Source organism: Ascaphus truei, assembly GCF_040206685.1.
Source record: "Ascaphus truei isolate aAscTru1 chromosome 2 unlocalized genomic scaffold, aAscTru1.hap1 SUPER_2_unloc_2, whole genome shotgun sequence".
NCBI lineage: Eukaryota > Metazoa > Chordata > Amphibia > Anura > Ascaphidae > Ascaphus > Ascaphus truei.
Window position 1 is genome coordinate 59,589 of NW_027453816.1, and position 19,566 is coordinate 79,154.

Below are 19,566 nucleotides of genomic sequence, written 5' to 3' on the forward strand. Positions count from 1 at the left end.
CTGCCTGTAATGTGGTGCCTCACCTCTAGGACTGCCTGTAATGTGGTGCCTCACCTCTAGGACTGCCTGCAGTCGGTGCCTCACCTCTAGGACTGCCTGTAATGTTGTGCTTCACCTCTAGAACTGCCTGTAATGTGGTGCCTCACCTCTAGGACTGCCTGTAATGTGGTGCCTCACCTCTAGGACTGCCTGCAGTCGGTGCCTCACCTCTAGGACTGCCTGCTGTCGGTGCCTCACCTCTAGGACTGCCTGTAATGCTGTGCTTCACCTCTAGAACTGCCTGTAATGTGGTGCCTCACCTCTAGGACTGCCTGTAATGTGGTGCCTCACCTCTAGGACTGCCTGCAGTCGGTGCCTCACCTCTAGGACTGCCTGCTGTCGGTGCCTCACCTCTAGGACTGCCTGCAGTCGGTGCCTCACCTCTAGGACTGCCTGCAGTCGGTGCCTCACCTCTAGGACTGCCTGCAGTCGGCACCTCACCTTTAGGACTGCCTGCTGTCGGTGCCTCACCTCTAGGACTGCCTGCAGTCTGTGCCTCACTTCTAGGACTGCCTGTAATCTGGCGCCTCACCTCTAGGACTGCCTGTAATGTGGTGCCTCACCTCTAGAACTGCCTGCAGTCGGCGCCTCAGCTCTAGGACTGCCTGCAGTCGACGCCTCACCTCTAGGACTGTCTGCAGTCGGCGCCTCACCTCTAGGACTGCCTGCCGTCGGTGCCTCACCTCTAGGACTGCCTGTAATGTGGTGCCTCACCTCTAGGACTGCCTGCAGTCGGTGCCTCACCTCTAGGACTGCCTGTAATGTGGTGCCTCACCTCTAGGACTGCCTGCAGTCGGTGCCTCACCTCTAGGACTGCCTGTAATGTGGTGCCTCACCTCTAGGACTGCCTGCAGTCGGTGCCTCACCTCTAGGACTGCCTGTAATGTGGTGCCTCACCTCTAGGACTGCCTGCAGTCGGTGCCTCACCTCTAGGACTGCCTGTAATGTGGTGCCTCACCTCTAGGACTGCCTGCAGTCGGTGCCTCACCTCTAGGACTGCCTGTAATGTGGTGCCTCACCTCTAGGACTGCCTGCAGTCGGTGCCTCACCTCTAGGACTGCCTGTAATGTGGTGCCTCACCTCTAGGACTGCAGTCGGCGCCGGGTCACCCTTGGATGTCGCACACGGGGACGGCGTTCCCAGCACGGACGCTGACGAAGCAGAACTGGGAGGAAGCGTCTCCTAACGAGCCCGTCACACCTATTCTTAATTAGAAAGAAGCATCATTCTGCGCCGCTCGTTAGCAACTTCCAGCTGCTGGGGGGAGCGTGAAAAGGAGGCGAGAGAGTGCGGGGGGGAGGGGAGAGGGGGGAGCGTGAAAAGGAGGCGAGAGAGTGCGGGGGGGAGGGGAGAGGGGGGAGCGTGAAAAGGAGGCGAGAGAGTGCGGGCGGGGGAGCAGGTAATGGGGGGGAGAAGGGAGAGGAGAGAGAGGAACGAGGTGAGACAGTGCGGGGGGAGAAAGAGTGGAGAAGGGAGAGGGGGTATTCTGAAGCCAGGGTCACGTTTGATGGGTGAGTGGCTCCCGATAGCATTAACTCAGTTCCCTTTTAAATCACTCCAAGTCCTGTAATATTTCCTCCACTTTATTGGGAAAAGGCAGCAGGATACAGATACTTGTGGATGGTGTGTAGTGGTGATTATTAGTTAGAAACCGGTAAAAAGAGATGGCCTCACCATGGGGGATTAACAGAGAAGGGGTTCTTTACTCACTGTCTCCAGGGTGGAAAAGGAAGTGGGGGGCAAGGGTCACACTAAAGGTTCAGTGAGACTGCACTAACTGTCAGCAAGGACAGGGGGGGGAAATGGGAAAGCCCAAAACCAGGAGGACTGGAGATGTTGCCAGAGCAACCAGGGGTGTGACAGACTGGAAGGAAAAAGGCTGCTTAATGTATCCATTCCATCTGCACTGGAAGTAAAACTGTAAGGAAAGTAACCTCCAAATACAGCTAGCAGGCAGACCTGCCAAGGGAAAGGGGGGCTGAAACAGAGAAGGCAGACATGGGCATTTCTGTTCCATGACACTCCCCGTCTGGTATCTGAAGATACCACTATATAACAGACTATGTGGAACATATGTGCAATGCAAACATAACATAACAATGCAAAGATGATGTCCACATAACGATGGGATACCGGCCGGTACCCCCAGCTAGAAATCCTTCGCCATCTCGGTAAGGGAAGTAGGTGGAGGCACAGCTCTAGGTCAGCTTGATGCACCACAATGTCTTTCAAAGTCCACGGAACTGGTAATCAGTTCTTCCCTATCATAGTCCGATTTGGGCATTAGGAGTATAGTCTATGTGATAGGTCTTAAAAAGGTTTTAACGATCCCATTCTGGGTCACTCGAACTTCCACTTTGCGGACCCTTTCATCTTCGCTTGGGATAGTTCTGATTATAAGTCCCATGGGTCATTCGTTTCTTGTCACCTGTTTGTCTTTCAACAGAACCACATCTCCCACTTGGATATCTGGTTTAACCGTTTGCCATTTATGGCGTTCTTGGAGTGTCACCAGATACTCGCGTCTCCAGCGATCCCAAAATGTGTTGGCCAAGCGCTGCACCTGTCTCCACTGTCGTTTGTACATATCCTTAGAGTTGAAACCTTCGACTGGGGTGGGGATGTCCCCTACTTTCTGGGTTAGCAGCATTGCTGGTGTCAAAATACTTGGCGATTCTGGATCTGATGTCACTGGAATCAAAGGCCTAGCATTGATTATCGCTGATATTTCGGCCATGAACGTGGTGAACACTTCGTGAGTGAGTCGAGTCAGGTCGGTTTTTAGCATCATAGAGTCCAAGATACGCCGGACTGCCCCGATCATGCGTTCCCATGCTCCGCCCATGTGAGAGCAGTGAGGAGGGTTGAATGTCCACGTGCACTCTTGGTCACGCAGGTATCTTTGGATACTATTGTCTCTATTATCTTTAGTGTTTATTTGTAATTCCTTACACGCTCCAACGAAATTGGTGCCACAATCGGAGCGTATTTGTTTAACTGGTCCTCTGACTGCAAAGAATCTTCTGAGGGCATTTATGAAGCTTGAAGCATCCATAGATTCTATAACCTCGATGTGTATAGCTCGCGTACTCATGCAGGTGAAGAGTACCGCCCATCGTTTGCTGTTTGCTAGTCCGCCTCTAGTTCTACGTGAGATGACCATCCAGGGCCCAAATACATCAAGTCCTACATAGGTAAAGGGGGGTTCTGTATTAAGTCTGTCGATAGGTAGATCCGCCATCCTTTGGTCTTGGCTCTTTCCTCGCAGCATTCGGCACCTAAAACATTTGTGGAGATTACTGGCCACGCACCTTTTCATGCCAACGACCCAAATGCCCGCCGCCCTAATAGCGCCTTCGGTGAAGTGTCATCCCTGATGCATGATTTGTTCGTGGTAGTGGCGCACCAACAAAGTAGCGATGTGATGCCGGCCAGGGATGATAAGAGGATTGCTTTCCTCCCTGCTCAGTTGGGACTTGTTGAGGCGGCCTCCTACTCTCATGAGGCCGTCATCGTCGATGAAGGGATTCAACTTCCAAAGTGGGCTGTTTTTGGAAACACTCTTCCCTCCACGAATGCAATTGATCTCTTCCGCATACGTTTCTCTCTGAACATGACGGAGAACAGTTTCCTTAGCCCTTGTGACTTCCTCCACGGTGCGCAACTCTTTGCAGATGTGCCAGCCGTGGCAGCCGGTAGTTTTACCATCTGGTGTCTGGCGGAAGGAGGAGGCTATATGCCTGAGATGGGCTACTGCTCGCAGAAGGGCTGTCCACCTTGAGAAGCGATGGAGTCGATGTGATCCGAATGCGTTTCTGTGCAATACATTGGTGAGTAACACGGATACTTGTGGGGGCCTTATCTCCGTATCCTTCTCGGGATCCACGAGTTCAAAGTCGCCAACTGGGGTTGGTGGCGTTTCCGCGGGCTGCGCAAGAAACGTTGGTCCTGTGAGCCACGACGTGCTCTGCAGTTGAGATGCGGGTACTGATCTGGTGGCGTGATCTGCGGGATTTTGATCTGTGGGCACGTGGTGCCATTGTTCTGGTTGGGTTGACTTCCTGATTCTTTCTACACGGTTGGCCACGTATACGTAGAATCTCCTTTTCTTGTTGTATATGTATCCCAGTACCACCTTGCTATCTGTGTAGAATCTGACGGCATCTGGTTTGCTGCCCATCTCGTTCTCCCCCTCCCTCCTCATACCCCCTCCTCCCTCCCTCCTACCCACTCCTCCCTCCCTGCTACCCCCTCCTCCCTCCCTCCTACCCCCTCCTCCCTCTCCCTCCTCATACCCGCTCCTCCCTCTCCCTCATACCCCATCCTCCCTCTCCCTCCTCATACCCCCTCCTCCCTCCCTCCTCAAACCCGCTCCTCCCTCTCCCTCATACCCGCTCCTTCCTCTCCCTCATCATACCCGCTCCTCCCTCACCCTCCTCATACCCCCTCCTCCCTCTCCCTCCTAATACCCGCTCCTCCCTCTCCCTCCTCATACCCCCTCCTCCCTCACCCTCCTCATACCCGCTGCTCCCTCTCCCTCCTCCCTCACCCTCCTCATACCCCCTCCTCCTTCACCCTCCTCATACCCCCTCCTCCCTCTCCCTCCTCCCTCCTCATACCCCCTCCTCCTCATACACCTCCTCCCTCCCTCCTCATACCCGCTCCTCCCTCTCCCTCCTCATACCCCCTCCTCCCTCTCCCTACTCATACCCGCTCCTCCCTCTCCCTCCTCATACCCCCTCCTCACTCTCCCTCCTCATACCCCATCCTCCCTCTCCCTCCTCCCTCTCCCTCCTCTGTAATTGTGTGTCGGAGGGCGGGACTGACTTATCGACTCCAAACATGTGAAATGTCCAGTTCAGCAGAGAATGAATCTCGCGTATTTATGGCCGAGAGGAGAAAACATATTCCTCGTCTAACAAAGATTTACAGAAACAACACGATGTGTTTAACAATCCGATGGGGAATTGTAATAAAACCTATAAATCATATTGTATGTCGTTATGGCGTGTGGCGCAGGCGTCCCGCCGTGGGGATCTCGTGCTCAGACGCCGAGAGAAAACCTTAACCCGTGGACCCCCGTTATTAATTAGAATATACGTAGCAGAGCCCCCCTCCTTACACCCGGTGAGGGGGAGCTGCGCGGCTGCACAGCCGGAGCCCCGGGAGAGGCGGCTGTTTCAGACTCAGATATAAGGGTTGATTAGCGGCCTGGGGTTAAAATCACGGTACCCCAGGGGTGCAGACCTGTTCCTGGCGGCCGCCGTGTGGGTAAGGGCAGACAAACATTACCAGCGCAGTGTATGGATGGGGGTCAGACTCAGTATAGCTCAGCAGGAAACGCTTACCGGTAACACTTAAACGTCACACGTATATACTCGCGGTGTTATATCATATTATTTGTGTCCAGAAACCTATAAGAAAGGAATCGTAACAAGGAGCGTCAAGGTAACCTCATCACTGCTTGTAATAAACTGTGTGTGTATATATATATATATAATAAAGCAGAAAATAGCCGTGTTAGTCCAGTTGCGATAGTGCAGAATAAATGAGTTCTTCAGTATTAGGTGATACCTTTTTTATTGGACTAACAATTTATGTCATAGGACAAGCTTTCGAGAGTTCTCCTCTCTTCTTCAGGTCAAGCAATACTGATATCCAAAGGTTTCAATGGCTAAAACAGTGTGGAGAGAGGAAAAAAAAAACCAACAGATATTTACTGTAGATAAGGTCGGGTGATAAGTGTTTGAAGCCAGGGGACAGTGTCAAAGAAAGGTGGGGAGGGGAAGGGATGCTGGGGGGGGGGGGGGGAGAGAAAGCGTGGATAAGAATTGAGGCAAGCAGGATGATTACAAACAATTTTGATAGGGTGTGAGAAAACCCATGTCCGCATTAAGTCCTTTGGTTTTGGTGTCAAAGAGTCTTATCATTCTGAGTTCAAATGTTTTCCGTTCTTGGGTGCTTTTAAACATTCCATTGAGGATTTTGATTTTTAGATAATTTATGGAATGATCTGGCTGTGAGAAGTGATGTCCCACAGGTGAGCAGTATCTTCCTTCTTCGTGATGGAGTATGGAGTGTCTGTGCATATTCATTCTTCCTTGTAGTTTTTAGCTGGTTTCCCCAATGTAGCAACCTTGGTCACATTTGTTGCACTGAATCATATACACTATATTCCTGGATGTGCAGCTGTATGATCCTTTAACATTGAATGTTCTATGGTTGTGACTGGCTGCCAAGATCCCACAGCCAGTCACATGTGAGGAGCAAGTTAAAGTTGGTGCACGTGTGGAAGGTTGTAAATACCTGCCCAGGTGCCCCTGCACCTGGGTGTCTTCTCAAAGAGTCTACCGGATCTGCTTGGTCCAGCGCTCATCTGTACCTCCGCGTGGGATGGGGTCCAGCCGGACGTCCCACCATAAGGACAGTGTCTGGATCAGCAACACAGCTTACAGGAGCATGCAGCATACTCTATACTGGGTCCCTGCAGTAAGGAACTGCAGCAGGCACTATAACTCTGTCCCTGCCTAGCACACAGCTGAAGGGGCACAGGGTCCTCACCGAAGGCAAAATACACAAACACACAGCGCACAACGCTCATAGTGCATTAACAGATATTAATGGATATAACAGTACGGGTAAGTATTATGCGTACATCAGGGTAGAGAAAAACCAGCATGTCAGGGGTTAATTTTATCCATGCACCAGACAGATCTCCAGATAGGATGTCATCTCGGTAAGTACAGCTTCCCATCTCTGGATCTCTCAATCACGAGCCCAATCCTGGATAGTCCCACTCCTTGAGAAAGATAGTCCAGCAAGCTCGTGGTGAGCGAGGGAGAGAACCGCTGTTGGGGTTAAACTCCTGCGGTAGTAGTTTACACACTCGCAGCCTTCCGATCCTTGACTTCCGGACCTCTGACGTCACCAGACAGCAACACACGTGTGGTTTCGAAACGCGTTGGAAAGGTTTCTAGGCAATACTTTCTTTGAACTGTTCGTCCCAATACGGCGGACCCTTTTTCACCCCATTGGAGAGGAGATCACAGCGCGATGACATCCTATCTGGAGATCTGTCTGGTGCATGGGTAACATTAACCCCTGACATGCTGGTTTTTCTCTGATGTACACATAATACTTACCTGTACTGTTATATCCATTAATATCTTTTAATGCACGATGAGCGTTGTGCGCTGTGTTCTTGTGTATTTTGTCTGAACTTGTAGGGGGTGTTGAGCCATCCCTGGTCTCACGGCTGCTGACGCTCCTATATCAGTGTTCTAAGGTCACGTATTGATTTATTTAATCGTCACCTTAACACATCACCTTGTGTGATTGACGTTAGTTGCGCACTTCCTTTCACCTTGTATCACGTTTCCTTACCTAAGGGCCTGTCCCTATGAACACCCACCCTCACTAGTGGGGAGTCAGGGTCTCAACTCTAGCTCGGGGTACTTCTGGCCTAGGGCAGAAGCTCGCAGCTCTCTGCCCCCCTTCCTTCCCCCACTGTCTCCTCAGCCTGACTGACTCACAGCACATTGCCCATACAATGTATCCACTCTCTGCAGGGAAAACTGCAAACATTATTGGCTGCCTGCAATCATCTGACTCACTGCCTCTAAGCCTGCTGGGAGTTGTAGTTCCCCAGGAGGCTCTTGCCTATGGAGACCGCATGGGTGCCTCTCTAATGGCCGCCAGCCCTTTCCTATCTGCGCCTGTGCTAGATTAATGGCCGCCACTTCCCTGTGCATGCGAAAACCTCTAGAGTCCCCTCCTGCCTGTCACGCTGTGCAGCCCATAGACCAGGCCAGTCCCCTGTACTGAGGTGGGATGTTGAGTATTCACACTGACAGCAGAGGGAGCGGGTCCGGGATGTGGTTGTAGCGTGGCCAGGCCTGGGTTAAGATTCAGAATAGTCGTTGTACTTGCCGAGTTCAGGAGTATAGAGAGTTCCGTAGTTAAATCCGTTTCCATTTCCGTGTCCGGGGGTCAGAGAGGTAAGAATCGTGATGGGTAAGCCGAAGTCGGGAGCCAGGGAGGTAAGTCAGACAAGCCGGATCAAATCTGCAGGGGTAAAGACAAACAGGAGCACGACACAGTATCCAGGCTACACAGGAAGCAAGGAGCTATGCAGAGCAAGGAGGAAGTGACAGAGCTGGGTATTTAAAGCGGTATCCACCAATCCGACGGGGGCGTGACGAGGAGCAGCTCCTGAGAGGCTGGGAGTAACAGGGCTCAGCTGAGCGTGCAGGGGGCGTGGCAAGGACTCCCGCGCCGAGCGGGGGGCGGAGGCAGGCATGGCGCGCGTGTTACAAGTGCCAGGGATAGATGCGCGCTCTGTAACACCGGCGCGAGAATCCAAGATGGCGGCCGCGGCGTGAGTAGCGGTAAGTGCCGCGTGGCGCCAAGGGTAGCGATGGGGGGCAGGGGCAGCTGCAGTACTGGTAGTGGGTAAGGAGGGGTCACGTCGCAGGGGACGTGGCCCCCGATTCCTTACACTGCTCTCTCCTCACCCTTTCTGCACACCCATGTCTCTCTCCTCTCTGTGCAGTTCCTCTCCTCTATCTCATCTCTCGGTCTCCTCTCTGTCTCCTTTATCGCTCTGTTTCGTCTCTCTCTCCCTCTCTCTCTCTGACTCCTATCTCTCTCTGTCCTCTGTCTCCTCTCTCACTCATCTGTTTCCTCTCTCTATACTTCTCTCCCCCTCTCTCTCTCTGACTCCTATCTCTCTCTGTCCTCTGTCTCCTCTCTCACTCATCTGTTTCCTCTCTCTATACTTCTCTCCCCCTCTCTCTCTCTGTCTCCTCTCTTTTTCGCTCTCTCCTCACACTCCTCTCTCTTTCCCCTCTCTCTCTGTCTCTTCTCTCACTCTCCTCTCTCGTCCATCTCCCTCTCTTTCTGTCTCCTATCACACTCCTCTCTCACCCCTCTCCTCTCTCTTTCCCCTCTATCTCTGTCTCCTCTCTCACTCTCCCTCTCTCTCTGTCGCCTCTCTCACTCTCTTTCATCTCTCTTTCCCCTCTCTCTGTCTCCTCTCTCACTCTCCTCTCTCATCTCTCTCCTCTCTCTTTCCAGTCTCTCTCTCTGTCTCCCCTCTCATCCCCCTCTCTCTCTCCTCTCTCTCTCCTTCTTTCCTCTCTCTCCATCTCTCTCTCTCACCTCTCTCTCTGTCTCCTCTCTCATCCCTCTCCTCTCTCTCTCCCGCTCTCTCTTTCCCCTCTCTCTCCCTCTTCTCTCTCCTCTCTCACTCTCCTCTCTCTCTCTTTTCCCTCTCTTTCTGTCTTCTCTCACTCTCTTTCCCCTCTTTCTCTCCTCTCTCTGCTCTCTCTCTCTTTCTCTCCTCTCTCCCTCCCTCTCCGTCTCCCCTATCCCCCTCCCTCTCACTCTCTCTCTCTCCCGCCACTCTCTCTCTGGCTCTCTCCTATCTCTCTCTCCCCTCACTCTCTCTGTCTCCCCTCACTCTCTCTGTCTCTCTCCCCCCACTCTCTCTCCCGCTCTTCTCCCCTCTCTCACTCCCCCCCTCCTCTCTCCCTCTCTCCCCTCTCGTCTCTCTGCCATCCCCTGGGACAGAGGGCACAGCTGTTGTGTGAGGGAGGTGCTGGGCTCTGCATGTGTTATCTTCTCCTGAGTCAGACACGGAACAGGAAGAGTCACAGAGCAGATCCCAGAGATGGTGAAGTGTCAGCTCTTGAGCTCAGCGCATCATGGGGGTTCAGTGTAAGCTTGAGCCGGTAAGGAGTCCCCTGCCTCTCTCCTCACTCTGTTTTATCTGTCTCTTTCCCTCCCTTTCATTCTGTTACTTGCGCTCTTTCCCCTCTCTCTGTTTTTACTCCTCATTGTCTCTGTATTCTGCACTCTCTTTCCCTCTCTCCCTCTCATTGTACCCTCTCTCCCTCTCATGGTACCCTCCCTCTCCTTATACCCTCTCTCACTCTCATGGCCCTGGGCACTGTAGTACTACTTGTTATGCATCTTGCACCTCTCTCCCTCTCATTATACCCTCTCTCTCTCCTCTCCTCTCTCTCATTATACCTTCTCTCTCCCCCCTCTCTCACTCTCATGGCCCTAGGCACAGTAGTACTAGTTATGCACCACACTGCTGGGAGGACCATGACAGTCTCCGGAGATAGTTCTGCCGCAGTCACACTGCCGGGAGCACCGTGACAGTCTCCGGAGATAGTCCTGCCGCGGTCACAGTGCCGGGAGCACCATGACAGTCTCCGGAGATAGTCCTGCCGCGGTCACAGTGCCGGGAGCACCATGACAGTCTCCAGAGATAGTCCTGCCGCGGTCACACTGCCGGGAGCACCGTGACAGTCTCCGGAGATAGTCCTGCCGCAGTCACACTGCCGGGAGCACCGTGACAGTCTCCGGAGACAGTCCTGCCGCGGTCACAGTGCCGGGAGCACCATGACAGTCTCCAGAGATAGTCCTGCCGCGGTCACAGTGCCGGGAGCACCGTGACAGTCTCCAGAGATAGTCCTGCCGCGGTCACAGTGCCGGGAGCACCGTGACAGTCTCCAGAGATAGTCCTGCCGCAGTCACACTGCCGGGAGGACCGTGACAGTCTCCGGAGATAGTCTTGCCGCAGTCACACTGCCGGGAGCACCCTGACTATCTTCGGAGATAGTCCTGCCGCAGTCACACTGTCGGGAGCACCGTTACAGTCTCCGGAGACAGACCTGCCGCGGTCACACTGCGGCGAGCTCCGTGACTATCTCCGGAGATAGTCCTGCCGCAGTCACACTGCCGGGAGCACCGTGACAGTCTCCGGAGATAGTCCTGCCGCAGTCACACTACCGGGAGCACCGTGACAGTCTCCGGAGATAGTCCTGCCGCAGTCACACTGCCGGGAGCACCGTGACAGTCTCCGGAGATAGTCCTGCCGCAGTCACACTGCCGGGAGCACCGTGACAGTCTCCGGAGATAGTCCTGCCACAGTCACAGTGCCGGGAGCTCCGTGACTGTCTCCGGAGATAGTCCTGCCGTGGTCCCACTGCCGGGAGGACCGTGACAGTCTCCGGAGATAGTCCTGCCGCGGTCACACTGCGGGGAGCTCCGTGACTATCTCCGGAGATAGACCTGCCGCAGTCAGTGCCGGGAGCTCTGTGACTATCTCCGGAGATAGTCCTGCCGCGGTCACAGTGCCGGGAGCTCCATGACTATCTCCGGAGATAGTCCTGCCACGGTCACAGTGCCGGGAGCACCATGACAGTCTCCAGAGATAGTTCTGCTGCGGTCACAGTGCCGGGAGCACCATGACAGTCTCCGGAGATAGTCCTGCCGCGGTCACAGTGCCGGGAGCTCCGTGACTATCTTAGGAGATAGACCTGCCACGGTCACAGTGCCGGGAGCTCCGTGACTGTCTCCGGAGATAGACCTGCCACGGCCACACTGCCGGGAGCTCCGTGACTATCTCCGGAGATAGTCCTGCCGCGGTCACAGTGCCGGGAGCACCGTGAGTATCTCCGGAGATAGTCCTGCCACGGTCACAGTGCCGGGAGCTCTGTGACTGTCTCCGGAGATAGTCCTGCCGCGGTCACAGTGCCGGGAGCTCTGTGACTGTCTCCGGAGATAGACCTGCCGCGGCCACGCTGCCGGGAGCTCTGTGACTGTCTCCTGAGATAGTCCTGCCGCGGTCACAGTGCCGGGAGCTCTGTGACTATCTCCGGAGATAGTCCTGCCGCAGACACAGTGTTGGGAGCTCCGTGACTATCTCCGGAGATAGTCCTGCCGCGGTCACAGTGCCGGGAGCTCCGTGACTATCTCCGGAGATAGTCCTGTGCAGTCACAGTGCCGGGAGCTCCGTGACTATCTATGGAGATAGTCCTGTGCGGTCACAGTGCCGGGAGCTTTGTGACTGTCTCCGGAGATAGTACTGCCGCAGTCACACTGCCGGGAGCACCGTGACAGTCTCCGGAGACAGTCCTGCCGCGGTCACACTGCGGCGAGCTCCGTGACTATCTCCGGAGATAGTCCTGCCGCAATCACACTGCCGGGAGCACCGTTACAGTCTCCGGAGATAGTCCTGCCGCAGTCACACTGCCGGGAGCACCGTGACAGTCCCCGGAGATAGTCCTGCCGCAGTCACACTGCCGGGAGCACCGTGACAGTCTCCGGAGATAGTCCTGCTGCAGTCACACTGCCGGAAGCACCGTGACAGTCTCCGGAGATAGTCCTGCCACAATCACAGTGCCGGGAGCTCCGTGACTGTCTCCGGAGATAGTCCTGCCGTGGTCCCACTGCCGGGAGGACCGTGACAGTCTCTGGAGATAGTCCTGCTGCGGTCACACTGCGGGGAGCTCCGTGACTATCTCCGGAGATAGACCTGCCGCAGTCAGTGCCGGGAGCTTCGTGACTATCTCCGGAGATAGTCCTGCCGCGGTCACAGTGCCGGGAGCTCCATGACTATCTCCGGAGATAGTCCTGCCACGGTCACAGTGCCGGGAGCACCATGACAGTCTCCAGAGAAAGTCCTGCCACGGTCACAGTGCCGGGAGCACCATGACAGTCTCCGGAGATAGTCCTGCCGCGGTCACAGTGCCAGGAGCTCCGTGACTATCTCCGGAGATAGTCCTGCCGCGGTCACAGTGCCGGGAGCTCCGTGACTATCTCCGGAGATAGTCCTGCCGCGGTCACAGTGCCGGGAGCTCCGTGACTATCTCTGGAGATAGTCCTGCCGTGGTCACAGTGCCGGGAGCTCTGTGACTGTCTCTGGAGAAAGACCTGCCACGGCCACACTGCCGGGAGCTCCGTGACTATCTCCGGAGATAGTCCTGCCGCGGTCACAGTGCCGGGAGCACTGTGAGTATCTCCGGAGATAGTCCTGCCACGGTCACAGTGCCGGGAGCTCTGTGACTGTCTCCGGAGATAGTCCTGCCGCGGTCACACTGCCGGGAGCTCCGAGACTATCTCCGGAGATAGTCCTGCCGCGGTCACAGTGCCGGGAGCACTGTGAGTATCTCCGGAGATAGTCCTGCCACAGTCACAGTGCCGGGAGCTCTGTGACTTTCTCCGGAGATAGTCCTGCCGCAGTCACAGTGCCGGGAGCTCTGTGACTGTCTCCGGAGATAGACCTGCCGCGGCCACGCTGCCGGGAGCTCTGTGACTGTCTCCTGAGATAGTCCTGCCGCGGTCACAGTGCCGGGAGCTCTGTGACTATCTCCGGAGATAGTCCTGTGCGGTCACAGTGCCGGGAGCTTCGTGACTGTCTCCGGAGATAGTACTGCTGCAGTCACAGTGCCGGGAGCTTCGTGACTATCTCCGGAGATAGTCCTGCCGCGGTCACAGTGCCGGGAGCTCTGTGACTATCTCCGGAGATTGTCCTGCCGCAGTCACAGTGCCGGGAGCTCCGTGACTATCTCCGGAGATAGTCCTGCCGCGGTCAGTGCCGGGAGCTCCGTGACTATCTCCGGAGAGAGTACTGCCGCGGTCACACTGCCGGGAGCTTCGTGACTATCTCCGGAGATAGTCCTGCCGCGGTCACACTGCCGGGAGCTTCGTGACTATCTCCGGAGATAGTCCTGCTGCAGTCAGTGCCGGGAGCTCCATGACTATCTCCGGAGATAGTCCTGCCGCGGTCACTGTCTCCGGAGATAGTCCTGCTGCGGTCACACTGCCGGGAGCTCCGTGACTGTCTCCGGAGATAGTCCTGCCACGGTCACAGTGCGGGGTGCTCCACGATAGTTCTACGGACGGTCCTAGTCCCGTGGCTTGCCTCCGTGCCAGAGATAGTAAGTGTTGCTACAGTACTTCTTCATGCATGTGCTTTAATATAATGAAGGTTGCACTTCCAGGCTGTGTGAGGTGGGAAGACTGATAATATGATGGCCGGATACAGGGCACGGTGGGATACTCTGCGGGAGATGTCCGGATACAGGGCACATGGGATACTCTCCGGGAGGTGGCCGTTCTGTCATATTTTTTATTTCATTTATTTATAAGAATGTGTTACCAGAAAGTAATACATGTATGTACTGTATGTATGTATGTATGTACTGTATGTACTGTATGTATGTATGTATGTATGTATGTACTGTATGTATGTATGTATGTCTTTATTTCTATAGCGCCATTAATGTACACAGTGCTTCACAGCAGTAATAGTTACAATCATATAAATAATGAGATATAAATAACACATAATGGGAATAAGTGCTTCAGACTTAAAAGTAATATTTAGGAAAAGGAGTCCCTGCTCCGAAGAGCTTACAATCTAATTGGTTGGTAGGAAAAACGTACAGAGACAGGAGGGTGTTCTGGTAAGTGCGTCTGCAGGGGGCCAAGGTTAATGTAAGAGGTGTTAATTATCAGCCATTGAGCTATTCATATGCTTCCTTAAGCAGGTGTGTTTAAGGTGGGTCTTAAAGGTGGATAGAGAGGGTGCTAGTCGGGTACTGAGGGGAAGGGCATTCTAGTGGTGTGGGGCAGTCAGTGAGAAGGGTGTAAGGCGGAGAGGGCTTTAGATACAAAAGGGGTAGAGAGAAGACATCCTTGAGCAGAACGCAAGAGCCGGGATGGTGCATAACGAGAAATTAGGGCTGCGATGTAAGGAGGGGCAGAAGAGTGTAAAGCTTTAAAAGTGAGGAGAAGAATGGAGTGTGAGATGCGGGATTTGATAGGAAGTCAGGAGAGGGATTTCAAGAGGGGAGACGCTGAGACAGATTTAGGAAAGAGTAGAGTGATTCTGGCAGCAGCGTTAAGGACAGATTGTAGGGGAGACAGGTGAGAGGCAGGAAGGCCGGACAGCAGGAGGTTACAGTAATTGAGGTGGAAGAGAATGAGGGCCTGAGTCAGAGTTTTAGCAGTCGAGCAGCAGAGTAAAGGGCGTATCTTTGTTATATTGCGAAGGAAAAAGCGACAGGTTTTAGAAACGTTTTGAATGTGAGGGGCGAATGTGAGAGAGGAGTCGAGTGTGACCCCTAGGCAGCGTGCTTGGGCTACTGGGTGAATGATCATAGTTCCAACAGTAATGTGGAAGGAGGTAGTAGGGCCAGGTTTGGGAGGAAGTATGAGGAGCTCTGTTTTAGCCATGTTGAGTTTAAGGCGGCGGAGGGCCATCCAGGATGAAATAGCCGACAGACATTAAGAAACTTTAGTCTGTACAGCAGGTGTAAGGTCAGGGGTTGAAAAGTAAATTTGTGTGTCGTCAGCATACAGGTGATATTTGAACCCAAGTGAAGTGATTAGGTCACCTAGAGAGAGGTGGGGATGTTGATAGCCACCGACCAAGAACCGAGCAGGCACATCCGGAGTGCAGAGTGGTAGTCGTGTGGCCGGGTCAGGGTAGGAGAGATCTGACTGGTTGTGGTACTTGACGTGGTCAAGGAGTGGAGATATTGGGTAGTCGTTGGTGCGTTGCCGGAGTCCAGGGGTATAGAGAGTAGAATAGTCGAGTCTGTAGCCGTAGTCCAGGGGTCAGAGTAGTCAGGTGTCCGGGTGCAGGCTGAGGTCAAACAACAAGGATCAAACAAGACAAGGCAGGGCAGCATGTACATGTACCAGTGGGACCTTGAGTAATGTGACATGTACATGGACCCGTGGGCCCTTGAGTAATGTGACATGTACATGGACCCGTGGGACCTTGAGTAATGTGACGTGTACTTGGACCCGTGGGACCTTGAGAAATGTGACTTGTACATGGACCCGTGGGACCTTGAGTAATGTGACGTGTACTTGGACCCGTGGGACCTTGAGTAATGTGACGTGTGCATGGGCTGGTGTGACCTTGAGTAATGTGACTTGTACATGGACCCGTGGGACCTTGAGTAATGTGACGTGTACTTGGACCCGTGGGACCTTGAGTAATGTGACTTGTACATGGACCCGTGGGACCTTGAGTAATGTGACGTGTACATGGACCCGTGGGACCTTGAGTAATGTGACATTTACATGGACCCATGGGACCTTGAGTAATGTGACTTGTACATGGGCCCGTGGAACCTTGAGAAATGTGACTTGTACATGGACCCGTGGGACCTTGAGTAATGTCATTTCTGACCTTTCTCTTCTGCAAAATTATTCCCACAAATGAAAAGCCGCACAATCTTTAACAAATCCGCGTGACGCGGCTGTAACGGAACCGCCAGACCGTCTCCTGACTATAGCCAGGTCAAGAGTCATCCTGTCAATTAAATAGGTCAGAAAGTATCTTACAATTTAGCACCATTAGTAGATGTGGCCCGTAATTGGTGTCCTGTTAAAGGGCCCTCCCGTGTATTGTGAGAGGGAGAAATCCGAGCCCGGGGATATAGATATTTTCTAGGAATATCAGTCGCTGGCCGCATGGAATCCATCTTTATATTTCCAAAATGCTTATTTTTTAGAGACTCACACGGCGAGAAGTCAGAGGTGCGAGAAATATATTCTTCTGCTTTATTTTCCTCACTCCTTACAGCAGCTGCTGAGGTGCGCAGACTCAAATAAGCATTGTATAAACAATCAGTCTAAGGGGACAGCCTCTCCTAGGGCCAAAGTGTACTAATGGCAGTGACAGGGTTAAGGGGACAGCCTCTCCTAGGGCCAAAGTGTACTAATGGCAGTGACATGGTTAAGGGGTCAGTCCCTCCTAGGGGCAAAGTGTACTAATGGCAGTGACAGGGTTAAGGGGTCAGTCCCTCCTAGGGGCAAAGTGTACTAATGGCAGTGACATGGTTAAGGGGTCAGTCCCTCATAGGGGCAAAGTGTACTCATGGCAGTGACATGGTTAAGGGGTCAGTCTCTCCTAGGGTCAGTGTACTAATGGCAGTGACAGGGTTAAGGGATCAGACCTGGGTAATTGCCTTTTTACCCAGATCTGGCACTGATACCTGACCCTGCATCTGTTACAGTACTATTTCTGGGTATTCTGCACCTGCTTTTCGGCCCTCTGTACCGGGTTCCCCGCTGCGTCACTGTGAGTCGCTACAACAAAGTCCAGTCAGCATCTTGGTAGTGGCTGGTAGTCTGTCCGCGTGGCGTCACTACGTGGCCAACCTATCGGCATCAACGTAGACTTTTGGGAGTCATTTGGTGGGGGGGGGGGGGAGTATATGTTTGAAGTGTCAGGAGACATGGGCTATGGCGTACACCTTCTGGCAAGGGGTTAATACATGCCCACGGTAAATTATGCCAATGGGCAAAAGCATTGCAGAAACTGTGGGAAAATGTCTTTCCACCACAGGGCTTCGTCTCGGCAACTGTGCAGCATTTGTACAGACCAGGCACCAGCCATGGTGGGCAGGCATAGAGGTCTTCTCAGGAGCGGCTTCGAGAAGAAAGGACTGCTGGAGAGTTCCGTGGAGTTAGCTGCGCTTGTCATCTTGTCATCCAGCTTTGTAGTTTGATCCACTAGAACAGTGCTTTTAAACCGGGGTTCCTCGGGCACCCCATGCGTTTCGTGGCCGCCAAGGGGAGCAAGCTGGGAAAAGTCTCCCAGCTGCCCCAGGCCCGGCGGCACCCCACATAGCAGTGACCCGGCAGCACCCGAGCTGAGCAGCAGCCACCCGGTCACTGCTATCCTTCCTCTTCCTGCCGGCGCCGGAAATCGCGTCAACTTCCAGCTGACAAGGGGGAGAGGATCGGGCAAGAGCGCTCAGCTCTCTTAAAGTGAGACAGAGGGTTGTGTGTGTGTGTGTGTCAGAGTAAGTGTATGTGTAAGTGGGAGAGTCTGTGTGTGTGTGTGTGTGTGTGCGTGTGTGTGTCAGAGTAAGTGTATGTGTAAGTGGGAGAGTCTGTGTGTGTGTGTGTGTGTGTAGGGGAGAGTGTGTAGGGGGGGGAGAGGAGGATCAGGCAAAAGCGCTCAGCTCTCTTAAAGTGAGACAGAGGGGTGTGTGTGTGTGTCAGAGTAAGTGTATGTGTAAGTGGGAGAGTCTGTGTGTGTGTAGGGGAGAGTGTGTAGGGGGGGGAGAGGAAGGATCAAGCAAGAGCACTCAGCTCTCTTAAAGTGAGACAGAGGTGTGTGTGTGTGTGTGTGTGTGTGTGTGTGTGTGTGTGTGTGTGTCAGAGTAAGTGTATGTGTAAGTGGGAGAGTCTGTGTGTGTGTGTAGGGGAGAGTGTGTAGGGGGGGGAGAGGAAGGATCAGGCAAGAGCGCTCAGCTCTCTTAAAGTGAGACAGAGGGTTGTGTGTGTGTGTGTGTCAGAGTAAGTGTATGTGTAAGTGGGAGAGTCTGTGTGTGTGTGTGTAGGGGAGAGTGTGTGGGGGGGGGGAGAAGAAGGATCAGGCAAAAGCGCTCAGCTCTCTTAAAGTGAGACAGGGGTGTGTGTGTGTGTGTGTCAGAGTAAGTGTATGTGTAAGTGGGAGAGTCTGTGTGTGTGTGTGTGTAGGGGAGAGTGTGTAGGGGGGGGTAGAGGAGGATCAGGCAAGAGCGCTCAGCTCTCTTAAAGTGAGACAGAGGGGTGTGTGTGTGTGTGTCAGAGTAAGTGTATGTGTAAGTGGGAGAGTCTGTGTGTGTGTAGGGGAGAGTGTGTAGGGGGGGGAGAGGAAGGATCAAGCAAGAGCACTCAGCTCTCTTAAAGTGAGACAGAGGGGTGTGTGTGTGTGTGTGTGTGTGTGTGTGTGTGTGTCAGAGTAAGTGTATGTGTAAGTGGGAGAGTCTGTGTGTGTGTGTAGGGGAGAGTGTGTAGGGGGGGGGAGAGGAAGGATCAGGCAAGAGCGCTCAGCTCTCTTAAAGTGAGACAGAGGGTTGTGTGTGTGTGTGTGTCAGAGTAAGTGTATGTGTAAGTGGGAGAGTCTGTGTGTGTGTGTAGGGGAGAGTGTGTAGGGGGGGGGAGAGGAAGGATCAAGCAAGAGCGCTCAGCTCTCTTAAAGTGAGACAGAGGGGTGTGTGTCAGAGTAAGTGTGTGTGTGTGTGTGTGTGTGTGTGTGTGTGTGTGTGTGTGTGTGTGTGTGTGTGTGTGTGTGTGTGTGTGTGTGTGTGTTGGGGATCCCCAGAATTTCATAATCAAATTCTGGGGTTCTTTAACCAAAAAAAAGGCTGAAAAACACTGCACGAGACTTTCTAATGGACATTTTTTTTTTGACCATTTTGACAAAAATGCAAAACGGAAGGAATTCCTGAGAAGATATTTCTTTCTGTAATGAAACAATAAGAAAAGGGTTATAACTTGTCTACCCGATGGTCTAACAGGAGGGTGTCTCGACCACTGGATAGAGTCCTTGAGCTTTGGGACGGGCTCCAGCGCAATCTCCTGAGCCATTCTGATGAAGATACTGATGAACCTCTTCCATCCAGATGACAGAAGACCGGGAGACCAGACAGCACGATGGAGCCAAGGAGAGAAGATTGGCAAATGTTTGCAGGAAACCAATTTACAAATTGTATTTGTTGTTTTTGCGTACCATTCTGCCCAGATTGAATACGTTCAATGTGAAGATAACCTGCTTCACAGCCAGCACCCAGCTACAGTATGATGCAGCCTCACCGAGAGTGGTTAGGGAGCTTGGTGAAAGCGTCTTTTATCGTGGAAGGAAGAGACGACCTGCTTCTTGTGTGATGCAGATTTGTTTCTTTGGGTTTCTGCAGCTCGGCTCACTAGGAGAGAGGGTCT

General features: G+C 53.4%; 1 protein-coding gene across 3 annotated transcripts in view; it reads left to right on the forward strand.

The window, feature by feature from the left end:
- The window catches only part of LOC142473263 (voltage-gated inwardly rectifying potassium channel KCNH2-like), a 219,014-nt gene that overhangs the window by 41,343 nt on the left and 158,105 nt on the right, over window positions 1–19,566 (forward strand). Inside the window, exon 1 of one of the 3 annotated variants that reach the window (XM_075580456.1) lies at window positions 9,686–9,770. The exons of the other annotated variants lie outside the window; for them this stretch is intronic. Within the exon in view, the coding sequence (XP_075436571.1) occupies window positions 9,744–9,770 (27 nt within the window). The 5' untranslated portion in view covers window positions 9,686–9,743. Of the gene's footprint in view, window positions 1–9,685; window positions 9,771–19,566 lie in introns of those variants that run through there. 3 annotated transcript variants of the gene reach the window in all.